The 19,818-nt window shown below is 36.0% G+C and overlaps 1 protein-coding gene across 1 annotated transcript in view; it reads left to right on the forward strand.

Moving 5' to 3' along the window:
- Positions 1-19,818, forward strand: part of ORC5 (origin recognition complex subunit 5) — an 81,531-nt gene that overhangs the window by 45,166 nt on the left and 16,547 nt on the right. Inside the window, exon 12 of the mRNA XM_047095976.1 lies at positions 1,183-1,293. Within this exon, the coding sequence (XP_046951932.1) occupies positions 1,183-1,293 (111 nt within the window). The remainder of the gene's footprint in view (positions 1-1,182; positions 1,294-19,818) is intronic.

Below are 19,818 nucleotides of genomic sequence, written 5' to 3' on the forward strand. Positions count from 1 at the left end.
TACATTGTTATTTGTTATATCAGCCTTTGTATTTTTTCTAAGGGTTTGAAGTGTTTGATGAGAAAGGATATAGAGTTTAAGACCTGGAAAATGATTTCTGAACTATTTTTTAGATATAAATAGCTGAGGTAAACGTTTTGTAATTCTGTGTAGGCATTTTTCTTTAGACATTCTTATTTATTCTTCTTTAAAGAAATAGTTATTCTCTTGCATGTAAGTGAAGATTCCCATTTATTTGCCATTGCTTAATATAGAGTACTTAAATTCTAACAGTGCTACTAAAAGTATCTTACCGAGTGGACCTTGAGTACTTTGGTTTTCTTTTTTTTTCATGTTTATTTGAGAGAGAGAGAGAGGGAGGAAGGGAGGGAAAGAGAGAGAGAGAGAGAGAGAATATGAGCGGGGGAGGGGCAGAGAGAGAGAGGGGGACACAGAATCCAAAGTAGGCTCCAGGCTCTGAGCTTTTAGCACAGAACCCTATGTGGAGCTTGAACTTGTGAACCAGGAGATCATGACCTTGAGCCAAAGTCAGACTCTCAACCAACTGAGCCACCCGCGTGCCCTGAGCACTTCAGTTTTCTAATAACAAGTAATTATATCATGTGACTTTGTACACAAGTATGAACGTTTTATAATTTTTCAGTTTTTAAATTTTGTGTTTTAGGCTGACAGTGTATTCACAAATTATAAAATATTTTATAAGTTTTCTAAGCTAGTATTTACTATAACTGATCTTTTTAGAATTACTGATGTGGAACAAATGTTTTTTCCTGGTGATGGAACACAGAGGAGTGAATAGTGAGCAGTAAGGAGTAAGTTCTATCTAGGAGTTAGGACCTAGACCCTGATTTTGGATATGCACTGTTTTGACAAATGACTTGGCTAACTTACTGAACATCTAATTACAGCAGCAAAGTAGGTGTGATATTCAGGATGTTCAGGACTGAGATGGATGAGTTGTCAGTTGTTTTCTTTAATATCTGTTTATGCTAAGTCAGAAAAACTTGAAGGAAATGTTGAAAGAGAATTCATGATCGTATCAGCTAAGGTTTTAAGGTAGAGACTGGAAGTTAGAATTGTTAGGGTCTTTGGGGAACAATATACATGTTTTGTTACAAGGAATTTGTAGTACAGAAAGTGTACTGCTGTAAAAATAAAATCCGTGTTCTTTTGTTGTTACAGACAAGCAATCATCTTCTCGGTCCAAAACCATTTCCACTTGACAGGTTATTAGCAATATTGTATAGTATCGTGGATAGCAGGGTTGCTCCAACAGCAAACATCTTTTCCCAGGTAAGCTTACTGATAGGTTATTATCTGTCATCTTTATTTTTATGGAATTCTTCTGGTAGTATAGTTGGTATAGTTCCAAGCATTTAGAGTTTTAGTCAGGGTATGTTACCGTTTTAACTGTGGAATGAACTTTGTTCTTGGTAAGTACTTGAAAATTCCAAATACAGCATCTTTGAGGGTATCCCTGAATTTGCTTCTATTTATAGGTATAACTTGATGACAAAAACAACTTGATATTTTTGGATGTTTTCTTTTTTCAATAAAGGAATTATTTTAGTGTTTATTTTTTAGTAAATAGCAAGCGGGGGAGGGGCAGAGAGATTGGGAAAAAAGAATCTCAAGCAGGCTTTGTGCTAACAGCCCTGATGTGGGGCTCGAACTCACGAACCGGGAGACCATAACCTGAGCCGAAATCAAGAATTGGATGCTTAACTGACTGAGCCACCCAGACTCCCCTCAGTAAAGGAATTTTTAAATTAAATGATTATAATTATCTTGCTGATTAAATAAATAAATGGCTTCATGATTAAATTGAAGAATTATAATGTAGAAATATAATCTAATGAAGACAAAATGTTTAAAAACTTATTTGTAAGAAAGTAATCTATGGTATCCTTATTCCTCATATAAGTATCTTATAAATTGACAGAATGATTTAAAAAAAATGTTTATTTTGAGAGAGAACGAGTGCGAGCATGAGCAGGGGTGGACAGAGAGAGGAGAGAGAGAATCCCAGGAGGCTCAGTGTTTCAGCACAGATCATGGTGTGGGGGCTCGATCTCATGAACCATGAGATTGTGACCTGAGCTGAGCCACCCAGGTGCTCCCACAGTATGATTTAAAAAAAAATAACTTCGGGGCGCCTGGGTGGCTCAGTCGGTTGAGCGGCCGATTTCAGCTCAGGTCATGATCTCACAGTCTGTGAGTTCGAGTCCCGCGTCGGGCTCTGTGCTGGCAGCTCAGAGCCTGGAGCCTGTTTCAGATTCTGTGTCTCCCTCTCTCTGACCCTCCCCCATTCATGCTCTGTCTCTCTCTGTCTCAAAAATAAATAAACGTTAAAAAAAAAAAAATAAAAAAAAAAAAAACTTCCCAGAATGGTTAAGTTCTTAGAATTTTCACTAGATGGCAGCAGTAGCATAAAAATATGAAATACGACTTTTTTTTTTTTTAAACAAAACAGTCATTAAGGTTTTTATTTCAGTTGACATTTTAAGAAAAACCTATTAAAAATATGGTCACAATAGATTTCTTAATTGGCACATAAAAACAATTCTTACCACATGGTATGAATGACTAGAAGATAAATGAATGATGTGACAATATTAATGAAAAGCATTCACCTCAGATTTTGCAATGAGCATTTTGTTTTATGTATATTTAGGTTGAAAAATATGTAACATAATAACATTTATGTTACGGATGGTGGTAACTTTTAAGTTTTCATTTAAAGAAGACTTTGAGAACCAAAAACAGATATGTTCTCAACATTCTCCACCCTGAAGTTAGATAATTTTTGTATGTCAGAATTTATAGAAAATTCTTATCTACATTCATTGTGTCCTTGAAGAAAGGTATTCTAGTTGGTTATTAGGCTATGTAAATAATAGCTTAGCTAGATTGGTAGCCTTAGTGCTGTTAATTTTAAAAATCTAATTCAGTTTTAATCTGTATTACAGGGTTTTTTTTTCTTATATATTTTTAAAAAACTTTGCCTGAAATTACTTTTTAAATTTTTTTTTAATGTTTATTTATTCTTGAGAGAGAGCACAAGCAGTGGAAAGGGAGACAGAGGGAGACACGGAATTTGAAGCAGGCCCAAGGCTCTGAGCTGTCAGCGCAGAGCCTGATGTGGGGCTCAAACTCATGAAACACGAGATCATGACCTGAGCCGAAGTCGGACACCTAACCGACTGAGCCACCCAGGCACCCCTGAAATTACTTTTTAATCAGACTTTGCATTTTGTTAATAGCTTTCTACATACACTACATGACGTTTTTGTTTTGTTTCTGCTCTTTCAATAACTGTGAAATAGAAACAGGTATTATGAACTTTATTATAAGGAATTGAGCCTTAGAGAGGTTAAATGATATTCTCAATATGACACAATGAGTAGATCTTTGAGAACCAAAGCCTAGAGAAGCGAGGCAGACAGTTCTAAACAGAAAAGGAAGGCATTTGCATCACATGTGATTGTACTTCACAGATGCCCCAAAATTACCTTGTTGGGGAATGGAAAGAAAGATAATAAGTGGGTTTTTTTTTCCCCTTCAGAGAGCTTGTAATTTATTCTAGGAGGGAAAAAGCATGTACATAACAATAATGCTATAAAGCTGTTAAATGGATGCTAGATGGTGCTGCTGAGAATTTTAGAGCAGAGAGATCACTTTTGGATAGGGCAGGATGAGAGAAAGATGGCTTCACAGAAAAGGCACAAAATGGAGCTGGGCTGTGCGCGATGAGTAGGGTTGTTTTCTCTGTAAGGATTTCTAGTTTACATAAGTGATACGTGTTTATTGTACAAAAATGAGAAAATGGATAAATAAAAAGAAAAAGTAAGAGAGAAAGCGGACATCTTACTTCCAGTGAGTAGCATTCAGTTAGACTAGAGATTTAAGGGGGGGGATGATAGGAGCGAAGGTGTGGACTAAGAAAAAGCAAGACACGTTCATGAACTGTGGCATCGGTTTCATTGAAAGTGGATGGTGCTGCATAGTAGCAGTGGTAGTAGTCACTGGAGTTGGGAGCCAGTAGTCTAGTTATGCCATCACCGCACATCGTGCCTTGCTGTTGCTGCCTTATGTATCGTACCTTACGTTGGTAGAGCGGTCTTGCGCATGCTAAGTTAATTGTTATAAAGGAGAAGGAACTGAAGCTCGGAATGCCTAAAAGATCTGCCCAAGATCACACAGCAAGTCACTGGCAGCATCCAGATTTAGATGCAGCTTGTCCCCAGAAGTATGTCTAGGTTTATAGGGATAGACAGTCCAAAGCACCAGGAGGTTGCTGATGTAGAGATTTACTACTCTGAGGCTTTGATCGTAGATGAACAGTGTCACCAGTTTTTATGCTTTCAACAGTGTCTAATGTAATTAAGGCCTAAATGTATCTTTCTGTTTTTAAGGAAGTTAATTTATCTTCAACCTTAAACACCTAAACAAATTCTTGTTCTTTATTTTTTCTCACTAGCAGTAATCATACTGGTAATTTTGTATGTTTAAAACATGGTTTTAAATGAATTTGTGTTCATTTGATGACAGCTCATTTAGGACTTGATCTCAGTGATTCCCATTTGGGATACAAAGGGTGAGGGAACACAGATGGATAGATGTAACTAACCCTATTTGCTTGGTCAGTGAAGTAGCCAACAAAGTCAAGTAACATACAAACCCTGTTTAAGAACAAAATGTGGCTGAAATCACATTCAGAAAAAGGGTATTTCTCCCACATGCTTATTTTTTTCCTTCCCATGGATTCCCAGATCCTTTTGTATTTTCTCCTTTTCATTCATCAACTATGCTCTTGCCCATAGGAATCACAGCTTACCTATGCACATTTAATTTTCTAAGTGAAAAAAATAGGACATTTGTATTGGCATTGCTTACTTGATATGGACACTAGATGGCAATATTGCTGCATTCTAGCTTTAAGATGCACTAGGAAAACCGCTTTGACTCCTTTATATAGTCTTTCATGTTTAGAGAAAGCTGTTAATTTCAAAAACTGGTTTATTTGAACAAAAATACAATTGCCTGAAGATGGATAGTGAAATATGTGTGTGTGTGCACATATGTGTACACGTTCATGAAAATGTAAAGATTGGTGAAGAATTGTGTTGCATAAGTATTTTCCACTTAGAAGAAAGTTATTTTCTTTTGGCTGTAATGTGTCTATATGAGATGATAATGTATTATTTTTCTACTCCCTTATTCTGTATCCTTTAAGGATTTATTTTATAGTAATGTACTGTTACATGTTACATAATTATTTAATAACTTTTTACATATGATAAATTGATCAAGGGGCACCTACCTGAGTGGCTCAGTTGGTCTAATTTCGGCTCAGGTCATGATCTCACAGTTGGTGAGTTTGAGCCCCACATCAGGCTCTGTGCTGTCAGCACAGATCCTGCCTTGGATTCTTTGTTTCCCTCTCTCTGCCCCTCCCATGCTTGTTCTCTCTGTCTCTCTGTCAAAAAAATAAATACAAATTAATTTAAAAAAAGGAGAGGCTTGATTCTACTCCTGTTAAAAAAAATTGATCAAATGTGGCATATATGTTCATAATTTCTGGACGTGAAATTTTATTTCCATTGCAAGATTTCAAGTCCAGTTAAATCTAATCTGTAAAAAAGCTATAAAAATAGTAGGTTAAGGAATCTTTAAAGTTGTTAAAATTCCAGTTAAGAATGATAATCAAATTCATAATGGGATTAGTAATAGTAGTATTGTAATTGTTATTCTTCTGAATATGTTCTTTTTTTTTTTTTTTTTTTTTTTTCAACGTTTTTATTTTTGGGACAGAGAGAGACAGAGCATGAACGGGGGAGGGGCAGAGAGAGAGGGAGACACAGAATCGGAAACAGGCTCCAGGCTCTGAGCCATCAGCCCAGAGCCTGACGCGGGGCTCGAACTCAGGGACCGCGAGATCGTGACCTGGCTGAAGTCGGATGCTTAACCAACTGCGCCACCCAGGCGCCCCCTGAATATGTTCTTTATCAAATTTTAGACAAAATTCTATTCATTAATCTTTTAGTCTCATAACTAGGTAAAAGAATATTACCACATTCAACATTTTACAATAGATTAATGCTCAGATTGATCAAATCGAAACATGGTTTTTAAATTTTTCTGAGACTTTCAAATATGTTTAGGCTTATGTAATTTAATATAATCTTGTAGTCAGGGACATGGATCATTTTAAAAATTTTCACTTACCTAAAACAAATATATCTCTTATATATGTATCTGAGCTTTGTGAATGGCAAAGCATTAATTCTGATGTTTTCATTCTTTGTCAGTGTGGCTAGAATGGATAAACTATGCCATTTATATACAGGAAGTGGTCAAGGTTATAGGTATTACTTTCAAATTTTAATTTGATTAGATATGTTATTTAAGACCACTTATCTTTAGAATAGATACTACTGAATTGTCTTTTTTTCAGAAGCATATGAAAACCAGTTATGCTTCTTCATCTTCTTTTTCTTTGATGAAGAATGGTAATTTGGAAATTTTTTGCACCGTCTTGTTCAAACTTTTGATATTTCTGTGTCTTCTCTTACTCATCCTTGCCCACCTCCTCCATAGTCTTGTAGTTAGGTGAAGATAGTGGGAATACAGTTCTTTAAGATTGTGGCCATGTGTATCACTTATTTTAAAATATTAAGCCATATTGCCTTCTCTTTTCCCAGAGGATAAATTTGCTGAAGAGTGTATTTCTGAAATTATTGGTATAAGTTTTTAAAGTGACTTTTTTTTTTTTTTTTAATTTTTTTTTTTCAACGTTTATTTATTTTTGGGACAGAGAGAGACAGAGCATGAACAGGGGAGGGGCAGAGAGAGAGGGAGACACAGAATCGGAAACATGCTCCAGGCTCTGAGCCATCAGCCCAGAGCCCGACGCGGGGCTCGAACTCCCGGACCGCGAGATCGTGACCTGGCTGAAGTCGGCCGCTTAACCGACTGCGCCACCCAGGCGCCCCTTAAAGTGACTTTTAAAAAGGAAACTTGTATTGAAAAGTTTAAGGACATTCAATTATACATATATTACATATTATCATTGATCTTATTTGATCAGTTAGCATTTTGAAAAATTATTTTTAAAGATAGTTCACTGTAATTCCACAATTCAGGAGTTTTAAAATAATATAATTATTATATTGCTATATTATAAGAAACAGTGCACTCTAAATTAATGTCAGTAGCCGAAAGATATGAAAAGGAACATACATTGTTCCTTTAAAAAATAGTTCTAGGGGCACCTGGGTGGCTCAGTCGGTTAAGTGTCTGACTTCTACTCAGGTCATGATCTTCTGGTTCGTGGGTTTGAGCCCTGCATTAGGCTTTGTGCTGACAGCTCAGAGCCTGGAGCCTGCTCCCGATTCTATGTCTCCCCGATTCTGTCTCCCTTTCTCTTTGCCCTTCCCCTACTCATGCTCTGTGTCTCAAAAATGAATAAACGTAGGGGCGCCTGGGTGGCGCAGTAGGTTAAGTGTCCGACTTCAGCCAGGTCACGATCTCGCAGTCCGTGAGTTCGAGCCCCGCGTCAGGCTCTGGGCTGATGGCTCAGAGCCTGGAGCCTGTTTCTGATTCTGTGTCTCCCTCTCTCTCTGCCCCTCCCCCGTTCATGCTCTGTCTCTCTCTGTCCCAAAAATAAATAAACGTTGAAAAAAATTTTTTTTTAAAAAAAAAATGAATAAACGTTAAAAAAAATTAAAAATTAAAAAATTAAAAAATAATAGTTCTATGTGCCATACTGACATTGATTTTTTTTGGTAATTAATATGTAATTTCTGAATGGCTTCCTATTTAGGTGTGCATAATTTGATAAGGAAAAAATTAAATTAAAATGTCCTTATAAATTGGGGCACCTGGGTGGCTCAGTCGGTTGGGCGCCTGACTTCAGCTCAGGTCAGGATCTCACAGCCTGTGAGTTCGAGCCCCGCGTCAGGCTCTGTGCTAACAGCTCAGAGCCTGGAGCCTGCTTCAGATTCTATGTCTCCCTCTCTCTCTGCCCCTCCCCTGCTCATGCTCGGTCTCTCTCTGTCTCAAAAATAAATTAAAAAAATTTTTTTTAATGTCCTTATAAATTTATTATCATTTTTAAGAGTATAAAAAAGAAAAATTTTGAGCAAAATATAACATACAGGTATATTTTTTTAAAAAATACACATTTCCATTTCTACTTTCTCTGCTTTTTGAACTCATGTCATGATGCCTTATACATATTGGAATATATTTGGACTATATTTCTACATCAGTTTAATTTTTTGGTCATGAATCAACTTGATCTTTCCCCACAAAGGTTGCATTAATTGCAGTAGCATTTAGATAACTGCATGCTTTCTACTCATTTAGTTGTTGGTTTATAAGCTCTACGGGATATATTTAAACTAATAATTTTGATAATTTCCAGATAATTATCAGTCAGAATGCAGAATGATAATTTAGTTATTTTACCTGTGCGAGTTTTCTGAAGCAGAGGCTTCACCTCTAATTTATCATAGCTGGAAGATGTTTTTGCTGTACTTGTTAGGACTGCTAACCTTTATTCAACCAAAACCAGATTTTTGGCATTTTTCTTCAAATATAGGTAGATGTACAGTAAATTTGTATAATTTCCTGCTTTTTTAAAGTTTAGAAGGGATTTTGTTAATATTATTTATTTCAAAAACATTTAAAAATAAAAATTTTAGGGGCGTCTGGGTGGCTCAGTTGGTTCAGCGTCTGACTTTGGCTCGGGTCATGATCTCACTGCTTGTGAGTTCAAGCCCAGCTTCCGGCTCTGTGCTGACAGTTGAGCCTGGAGCCTGCTTTAGATTCTCTGTCTCCCTTTCTTTCTACTCCTCCCCTGCTTGTTCATTCCCTCTCTCTCTCTCTCTCTCTCTTTCAAAACTAAACATTAAAAAAAAAATTTAACAAACGTGTTTGTTGAATCTTTCCTTTTGACATGCCTTGAACTTAGTGTTGTGGAACATGATTGTTTTATACCTGGTCATAATTAAATTTTGCTCATATCAAATTAAATTTAGTTGTAAGTAAATTAGACTCAATTAGTTGTGTTTATTGGTATCAAACAATCCCAATTAAGACTTGAAACTTGTTATGGACAAATAAGCAGTGTATTATATTCGGCTTATTATAAACTAGGTGGCTCTTAAAAAGTCAAATGGGTATATATCAAATGCTTGGTGATTATAGATTATACTATTACATCTGTCTTTTATATACAATATTTCAAACTACTTTTGTAAACTTTTAACGAAAACTACTTTAACCAAATAAACTGATTTTATAGATTTTACTTATAATTATAAAACTTCTTTACCTTAAAAAATTAGTTTGCATATTTTATAATATAGTTGTTTGATATATATTTTTACAGGAAAAGTAATAGCATTTATTAAATGCTAGCTAGTCTCCTAGCATCAGAAATCATAGTTGATGAAATACTATCCCATAGATATACTGATTAGATAAGAATTTGAACCTCATAAACATAAAGAGTAATGTCCTAAAATCTAGCTATAATATATTATGAAGCGAGTTTAAGTGTGATTATTTTCTATTTCTATATATTAAAGGTAGCGAAGAAAACAGACAGTTTTCCTGAAAATAGATTCTCTGCATAGTAGAGTATTAGAAAGTATGAAAAGCTATTTTTTGGTGATTTGTCTGTGCTTCATTTGGCTTGTAATCACATTCCAGTGTCTCTGTCATATCCAGCTTAAATACTTGATGCTATTAAGGTAAACTATATAAATCGCAGAAAATATCTTGAATGCTAACATTTTCTAATAATCTTACTATGTTTTTTTAAACCACAACTGAGATTGTGGGACATTTCATTGCAAACACGGTTAGGAGGCTTACTTAATGTCTGCTTCACTGATGAATATAGGTCAGCAGGGGTGCTGTTTGACTGAGGCAGGCCCTTCTCTAGCCTTGAAGAGCCTGACTGCCATGATGCTTAGTCTCCACTGGTGCAGTAAATTAGATTCTCGAATCTACCTACTACCCCTAATGTGGATGTATTACTATTCTGCCATCAGGCCTCTCTGTAGTAGGTGCTTATTTCTGCAGATTTTTAAAAAACTATTTAGGGATGTTTCATATTTCAAAAGAGTCAAGATACTTTTGTGGTAAAGAATACTAATATAATCATTACCAAAGATTAAAAAAAAAAAAGGGCGTGGTATATTTTACTCTATTGCTCAGGTTGAATTTCTTGTCATCTGTAAAAGAACAGTGTTTACCCCTACACTACTCTTCTCATGTCTTCCCTAACTCTGGTATTAAATTTCTTCAGTGTAGCTCCTTTGCCTTTGTGAATATATCAGCCCAGCAGTAGGCATTTTTATTGAACTCTAGAAAAATGGAACCATTGCTTAAGGGTGACATGTAAAATACTGCCTAAGGGATAAAAAAATGCATAAATTATGCTTTCACCTTTTGAGTAAAATAATATATTGGTACCTTATTTTCGTAGGCAATATTTTATAACTACCTTTCTCAAAGCTTAGTAGTGCCTCTAATAAGTATACCAAATGTATACCCTTTGTTCACATTTTGGGGGCAAATGCATTCAACACCAATAAATTTTATTTGGCTTGGCAGAATTTTTTGCTGAAAACACAAAGGAATGTATGGAAATGTGCCTTCGCATGCCTATTTAAGAGAACCTGTATTGTTAATATAGTGACTATTATAGGCAAATGCATACCTTAATTAGAGCTTTATGACTAGTTTGTCTTAATGAGGAAAGGAGTTTCAATAAGAATAGGTTAGGAGTTAAAGGATTTGGAAAAATCTACATCATGGAAATGTGTGCTACATATTAAAATACTTTTACAAAAAGATGATTAGAAGAAGCGTTGATGCTTAAGGGGTTTTCCAATGAGAAATTGTCTTGACTCCTTGTCAGCTCACAACTAATTAGAGTCTTTGGGAGGACATTGGCCTCACCTGCCCATACAAAGACATATTTCAGTAGCTGATGCTGCAGAAAAGTCCTTATCCTTTCCCCTAGGTGAGAAATTGGGGTTCTCAGTGCTAAGTCATCCATAGAACCTAATTGTTCCCTCAACTTGGACTCTCTGAATGTGATAGAGTTGAATTCTTAGAATTGAGAGTAGTCATGCCCTGTTGATAGTTAGGAATCAGAAAGGGAAATAAACTTACCCTGAACTGTCTTATCTCCTCCCTTAACTTCAAATGCTGTGTGTCTGCTGACATCTTTTCAGTTCTGTATTTCTAGCCCTTATCCTAGCTCTGGACCCTAATTGCCAACTGAACAGTCATACCTCAATGTGCTGTGGTCATCACACACTGAATGTATCCAAAACAAAAATTATTCCCTAAACCTCTTTCTGTTTTTTCAGTGTTACCTAGATTTCAGAACTAATCATTTATTTATTCAGCCTTTAACAAAGCACATACTTTGTGGTATGCACAATGTTAGGTGCTAGAAACACAAAGATAATATAGGTATTTTTTAGTTCAATGGAGAAATCATCTCTGAATGCTTTTGTCTCCATTTACTTGGTCACCAAGTCCAATCTATTTTTCCTCCTACATACAGATGGTTCTTGGATATATTCCTTTCTTTCCCCATTGCCATGACCTTAAATCTATATTTTCTTTGTCTCCTAGACTATTGCACCATTGTCCTAACTGGTCTCCCTGTCCCCAAGTACTTTTGAATTTATCTTCCATACAGTTGTCAGCATAAATCTTAAGTAAATTTGATCTTGTTTTTCTGCTTACATTAAAAAAAAATTTTTTTTAATGTTTTTATTTATTTATTTTGGGAGAGACAGAGCACAAGTGGGAGAGGGCAGAGAGAGAGAGAGAGAGAGAGGGAGAGGGAGACACAGAATCCAAAGCAGGCTCCAGGCTCCGAGCTGTCAGCACAGAGCCCAATGCTGGGCTCAAACTCATGAGCCGTGAGATCATGACCTGAGCTGAAGTCACACGCTTCACTGACGGAGCCACCCAGGCGCCCCTCTGCTTGTACTGTTTTAAATGAGTTACATTATCTGTAAAATCATTTCTCTATTCCATAGCATTTCCTGTAAGTTTCTTCACAAACTGGCCCCATTTTCTGCCACTTCCTTTATGGCCCTCTACACCATTCACAGTAAGCTGTTTCCTCTCTGAAAGCACAACCAGTTTTTCCTTTATATTGTTGTATGTGCTATTCCCCTACCACTGTTGAGCTCTCTTTTATGCTTTGTGATCCACACCCCCAAATGCCATTTCTCAATCCACATTTTGCCTCCCTCCCTATTATTCATTCTCTTCTCTATAATCAGATAGTTGTGTTTGTACTTAACCACTCGCCCCCCTCTCATAATTGTGTTATTACCATTTTATTATGTGTTTATCTTCTCTGATATCATGAACTCTTTGAGGTTGCAAAGACCTTGTCTTTTCATTTTTGTGTCTCTCACATAGTGCCTTGAATGTGAGATTCACTCATTGAATGAATGGTTTCCCATTCTCTTAAGCTTACAGTTATGGTCTTCTTAGAGACTAAAGATTTGCAGTCATTTGTGTGCTGATTAAGTTCTAGGGATTATAGGCATTATCTTTAGTTCCTCTATGTAAAAACATACATGCCAGTTTTTGTTTATCTGAGCATACTTGGAGACTAATAGTCCACTCCCCACCTTTTTTTTTTTAACTAAAAATTCCAAAGATGAATTTCCAGAGATGATGATTTTAAGTTGAACAGCTTTGACAGCATTTATCTATCGCTTCTATTGCCGCACTCATCATCTCCACCTCATGTGTGGAGAACTGTCAGTTGAACTCTCTTGATGTATGCCACATGCTCATGAACTATCACGTCACCTGAAATCAGATCAAATGTGCTTGTTGGGTTGTGTGAACCTCATGCATTAACATATCATATGTTAAGTTCTTTTATTTAAATAATTTAATATGTTTCAAGTTATAAAGCTCCTCCAGGACAAACAGGACAGGGTATTTCACAAATCAATTGACATAGATATCAACCTATGGAAGTATAAAAATAATGAGCATGTTAAAAATTAATTACAGTTGTAAATTGATTTCCTTTCGTTGGCAGAAAGAACATAGTTTATTAGCCCAGGAGCAGGTTCACACTGTTTTAACATCAAGCACTTCCAGCTGAAGCTTGTTAGTGACTGCCTCTCAGATTAAGGAAAAAAAAACCTCACTGTGGTACATGAACTCCTCTTGTTAAGACATAAATAATCAGCTCATCCCCTACATGGATGAGAACAAAGAACATAATAGTATACAGAGCAAAGATTAATTAAGTAAATATTGCACGACCCCATTTAAGATGTTAATTAAAAAATATCCAAGTGTAAGGAGGTGTTCACTTTTAATTTTTCTTTGTGAATGCCTCTGTCATGACATAGGTGCTATTCACAGGAGAAAAATACATACTTTGGCACTTGAATTAGGCAGATTGATTATTTTAAGCTAAAGTAAAATAAAATTCTTTGTGGTTAGTATGTTGCTAATGCATGAAAGCTAGGGAAATAACATTCTTTTTTGATAGTAAGATGCTTCAGAATTTTAGGGGTTTTGTTCATTAAAAAATTTTTTTTAAGTGTTTATTTTGAGAGAGAGAGCATGAGCAGGGGAAGAGCAAAGAGAGAGAGAGACAGAATCTGAAGGAGGCTCCAGGCTCTGAGCTGTCAGCACAGAGCCTGATGCGGGGCTTGAACTCACAAACTGCGAGATCGTGACCTGAGCCGAAGTCGTATGCTTAACTGACTGAGCCACCCAGATGCCCTTTGTTCATTTTTAAACCAAGGGCTAAAAACTAGAAATTTTATTTTGAGGAAAAACATCGGTGGCAACATATGACTAAAACTTAACACTAATATTAACTAGTTCCCAAAGCTCTTTTTTCCCCTTTTCTCAAGTTATGTCCGTATCTTCAGCTAGATCCTGACTTATAGTATAGTCCCCTCCACCTTTTTTTTTTTTTTAACTTTATTCTGTATTCCTGGCACAAAATCCAAATCCTGACTTGGAAAAACCGACTCCCTAGGCTACTTTCATGTTCATTTGAATTTCATTCATCTAGATTTGAGCTTGACACAATAGACAAGCAGCTGTGGAAGACAGTACATAGTCTCCTAAAATCTGGAAATCATTGGCAAAAGAATATGCTTTAATAGGTAATAGAAACCAAAAAGTGGGGGTAAATGATTTCCATACAAAAATTTAAACTTACTTAAATAATTAAAATGACACTTCTTGAGAATGATTTCAATATTTCAGGAAAGACCTTTCCATTACCTTTGCTTTTTAAAAGTTTAATGTTTATCCTAACTTAATTTTTTCAACTGTTACAGGTTTTGTATGATTTAGTGTCATAAATTTTTCTGTAGATGATCTTTAATCCACAAATGTATAAGAAATTTTGCATTGGGATACCGTTTTTAACATTACCTAATTTTAGATTTTAAGAAATCATGCAATTTCCCCACCTTAAATTATCTTTTAAAAATTAAATCTTAAGGGGCTCCTGGGTGGCTTAGTTCGTTGAGCGTCCGACTTTGGCCCAGGCCCTGATCCCGCGCTTCATGGGTTCCAGCCCCGCGTTGGGCTCTGTGCCAATGGCTCAAAGCCTGGAGCCTGTTTCAGATTCTGTGTCTCCCTTTCTCTCTCTCTGCCCCTCCCCCACTCTGTCTCCCAAAACAAATTAAAAAATAAATTAAAATTAAATCTTAAAAGCAATGATTTTATATCTAATGTAATGTGCAGTCTGATTTATGGAAAGTTAACATTTCATTAGGTTAATAAAGTCCACTTAATATTTTACTTTGGTGAATCACACCCCTGACATCTGATCATTTGTTCACATGATTGTTGAATAGTAATTCTCAAGGCTGTTACCTGTATCCCTAGGGCAGGACATTTGCCTATGTGGACATATTTCTTTATCCTTTCTGCTACAGTTTCATTAAGGTCTTTGTTTTGTCTGTAGTGGTTTTCCCGCTGCGTTTCTAACTTCTGGCATATTCACAGGACCTCCTTCCAGGGTGTAATGCTTCTAGAGTTATCATTTTACTCCCCTCTTCCATAAAGCTTTCTTGAGTCTATCCCAACAAAGTGACCTCTTCCCTGTGTACTGTAGCTCCCTTTTGGGGATAGTGTAAGAAATATGGGCTTTAGGGGCGCCTGGGTGGCGCAGTCGGTTAAGCGTCCGACTTCAGCCAGGTCACGATCTCGCGGTCCGGGAGTTCGAGCCCCGCGTCAGGCTCTGGGCTGATGGCTCAGAGCCTGGAGCCTGTTTCCGATTCTGTGTCTCCCTCTCTCTGCCCCTCCCCCGTTCATGCTCTGTCTCTCTCTGTCCCAAAAATAAATAAACGTTGAAAAAAAAAATTAAAAAAAAAAAAAAGAAATATGGGCTTTAGATTCAGATGGTATTCAAATTCAGTGGTGCTCTTATAACTGTTAGCTCAGTGACCTTGAACATTTACCTCTTTGAAGTTTCCTTATCTGGAAAAAGAGGTTTATGTACAGTACCTAACTCATGGTGGGATTGTTGTGAGGACTGAAGAAATTAAAGTGCCTACCACAGTGTCTGTATTTATAATCTATCAATGCTGTATCTGATCTATAGAGCTGGGACTCAGTAGTAGGTTCCAGTCCCCATATCACTAATTACCCATGGTATCTAATATTAACCAGTCCCATGGCTCTCCCCCACCCACCCTCAAGTTTTGTCCATATTCCCTGCTAGATCCTGAAGGAAGAAAGGAATGCCAGGTTACATATGTGTCATTCTCAGGAATTTAGAAGGACTCTAGAAGAAAAGATAAAAGTATTGACTGGGGTCTTTAGTACAGTAGTTAATACTGTTTGCAGACCACCTTGTAATATTCATCAGCACCCAAAGTGAGGCATTATTTTGGCTAAACATTTTTAATATGTTAAAGATTCTTAAGACTTAATATGTTAAAATTCTTAATATGTTAAAGATGCTTAATTTAAAATTTATTTTTGGAACTCTGAAATGTTTTTTTGTAAATCTCCAGCGTGGTATAGGTGTTGTATTCTTTTTCACTGGGACTTTTAGAGTAAATAATTTCGAAACATATGCTAAAGTGCTTCAACATATTTGTTTGGGGTGACTGACCAGGGACTGATAATGTCATTCATCCTTTTATGATGTCTGTTTTCTCATCCATAAAATGAGGCATTGATCTCCAAAGTTTTCAGTACTGATGGATTAGCTCAGAATTTTATTTTATAGTCATTTTTATATTGAAACATTTTAGTTTTTAATAAGTTTGAAACATTTGGTTTTTATAGCCCCCACATAACTGAAAAACCTTCACAGTTTTAAGATATAGAAATAAAAAGTAAAATTTGGGAAAATGTAAATCCCAACCTGGGATTTGCATAATAATAGTTTTGCTGTTATAATTTTATGTTCTAGAGAAATAAGTTGTACAAGCCACAGGTTTATAGCAACTTTGTGAGGACTTTATGGGCCCAGAGCATGAAACCAGCAGCTTTAAATCCTTTGTTGCTGAACCACAAGTCGTAACTAATCATCTGGCTTTCAATAAGAAAATCTGTAATCTATATGCTTTTTAAAATCAACACAGGCTCACCACAGCACCATATCAATGTTGAAATAATTAACATCTCTTATTTGCCCATTTTAAGCAATATTTTATCAAGTTGGTTTAAATCCCTGTAAATATGAGTCAAAAACTGTTTTTATTTCTCTAAGTAGATACCTAGCTTCGTAGGTACTTAAACATTTTGAGAACAGATTTATTCAGGCAATTTATAAAGTCTTTCTCAAAGCTCTCTATATATTGTGTATTTTATCAGTGTATTTTTGTATGTATATGTGTTTTTATTGAGGTATAATTGACTACAACATTATCTTAGTCTCAGGTGTGGAACACAATGAATTGAGATTTGCATATATTGTGAAATCACTACAGTAAGTCTAGTTAACACTTTTCACCATACATAGTCATAATTTTTTTCTTGTGTATTTGTTTTATTGAATCTTCTATATGTATTTTTTTGGAGGTAATTGGGTTATTGTAGATTCGCATGTAATTGTGAGAAATAAAATGGAATCTCTTCTCCTGTGTGCCCTTTATTCAGTTTCCCCCCAGGGTAACATCTTATAGAATTATAGTACCACAACCAGGAGGTTGACATTGATACAATCCACTGATCTTATTCAAATGTCCCACTTTTACAAATATTTATTTTTGTGTATATCTGTGCATACTTGCTTATGTGAAATTTTATCCCATGTGTAGGTTTGTATATCCACCACCACAGTCAAGATACAGACCAGTGACATCACTCCAAAGACCCCTATTTTATAACCACACCTACCTCCTTCCTACCCCCTCTACCAATCCCTGGCAACCACTAATCTCCATCTCTAAAGTTCTATGAATTCAAGAATTTTTAGAAACAGAATCATATAGTATACTGTTTTGAGATTGGCTTTTTTCACTCAGCATAATTAACTCTTTTGAGATTCATCCAAGTTTTTGCATGTATCATAGTTCATTTTTTTTCTTCGTGCTGAGAGGTAGTCCATGATAGGGATGTACCACACTTTAACCATTCACTCATTGAGGGACATGTGGCCTCTTTTCCATTCTTTGTTTTGTTTTGTATAGTTTTGGTTTTGGCTATTACAAATAAAGCTACTGTGAACATTCATGTACAGGTTTTTGTATGAACATGCAATTCTCTGGGATAAATGCCCAGTGGTGCAATTGCTGATAATCTAATAATTGCATGTTTAGTTTTATAAGTGATATCAGTGTTTTACCACTTCCAGTGAAGCATGGTAACCTTACTTCCAGTTAGACCCCTTTTCTTTCTCCCTTTTAAAATATTACTGTCTTGAGTATCAGGTTGGTGGAATAATTTTTAATCAGAGATGATATAGAACACTCACAAGGAGATGGTCTATTTGATTTATCGTGTTTCTGCTCTTTCCATTGTTTTGTCTTATTTCTTGATGCCCAAAGTTCCTTCCTTTATCGTTTCCTTTTTTTGTTTAAAGAACTTACTTTAACCATGATTGAAAGGCAGGTCTGCTAGTGACAGATTCTTTAGTTTTCCCTCATATGAGAAGCTGTTTATTTCCACTTTATTCATGAAGGATAGTTTTTTGAGACATAGAACTCATAATTGCCAGTTTTGTGGTGGTAGGATTCCTGTTCCAGTCAGGGAAGAATAGACCTGCCTGGGTAGCTTTCTGTTCTGGATTGGGAATTACGGGATGCTAGGCCTGGGTCACTTTGTGCTTTTGGGTGGGGAGTCATAGGACTCCCTGCTTTTATATTGTTCCTCTAGTCCTGGGCCCATAAGCAGTCTGCGTTCCCCTTTGCACCTTTCAGAATCCTCCTTTGCTTGCTTCTTATTGTTTCCAGGGTGGATAGTTGTCCAGGGAAAGATAGTAAATATGAATCGATGCCATCTTGTCTGGACCAGAAGTTCTCCTGTATTTTTATTTTTTTATCTTTTCTTTCCAGCCCTACTTTCTAGGCTCTTTGTTAGTATTTGTTTATAAAGTATATTCAATGGTAGGGGCACCTGTATGGCTCAGTCAGTTAAGCATCTGACTCTTGTTTCGACTCAGGTCATGATCTCTTGGTTCATGGGTTCAAACCCCTTGTTAGTCTCTGCACTGACAGCATGGGACCTGCTTGGGATTCTCCCCTTCTCTGCCCCTCCCCTGCTTGTGCTAACTCACTCTCTCTCTCAAAATAAATAAACTTTAAAAAATATATATATATATGTACATATATATATATATATATTCAAAGGTAATTGCAAAGTTGAGTTGCATGAGAAGCCTACTGTAAATTAGTGCTAAGTTTTTTTTCAGTATCTTCAAATATATTTTACCATTATTATTTAGAAAGTTTATTTCCAATAAAGATTAAATTCTTCTAAGACATTAATTTTATTGACCGCAGTATAGTTCAGTTTATTCTTCTTTGCTAGAAACAGAGCCTTACCCAGAATCACTTCCTGCATTTGGGGCGTTAACAATGGGAATGATTCTGACAACAGGATTGGTTGCTGCAGCAGATAGGAAAGACTCTGGTCCCATCTCTACCTTATGCATGCACGTGCATACACACAAAACTGAGACACTGTAATGCATCTGGTCCTGAGTGCCTTCACTGTCTAGAGACTTCTGCCATATTCCCACCAGCCATATCAAACCACAGGTATTAATGCCAACCTGGAGGTACGATTTCACTATGTTGTCACGAGCATTTAAACTTGTGCAAGGAAGTAAATCAGTTTTTTCTGTGGTCCTGTTTGTCTTTGAATGCACAGTACATAGAGCAAGTCCTCAAGAGTTTTGTGAATATACAATTAGAAACAAATATTAGATAATTTTTAAGAATTGGCTAGTGGAGAGGAAGGTGGATATTCTTGAACTTTATGTATAGAAATAATTTTCCAAAGTTTCATGTGTTTTTTCCTACAAGTTTTCATTTAGGTATAAGTTCATATGTTTGAGATTCAAAATGTTCACCCCACAAGTTAATCTTTGTACATGATTTTTGTCAGTTTTATTCCAGTAATATTTTAATAAACTGGCAGAGTACTTTTAAATTGTTGGTACATTTGTACACTGCTTTATGTAATGTTCTCTTAAACTCTGTGTGTCTGTTCTTTTTGTTTATATGATAAGGTTACAGAATAAAAAATCTCTGAAATTAGTAATTTTTAATTTAAAAAATCACATCCTAATTTAATTGCTTCATTTTGGTTTTGGATTTT

The sequence above is a fragment of the Lynx rufus genome, unplaced genomic scaffold (genome assembly GCF_022079265.1).
Source record: "Lynx rufus isolate CCGP_SWC_20201006 ecotype Redwood Valley unplaced genomic scaffold, mLynRuf1.p SCAF_4, whole genome shotgun sequence".
NCBI classification, from domain to species: Eukaryota; Metazoa; Chordata; class Mammalia; order Carnivora; family Felidae; genus Lynx; species Lynx rufus.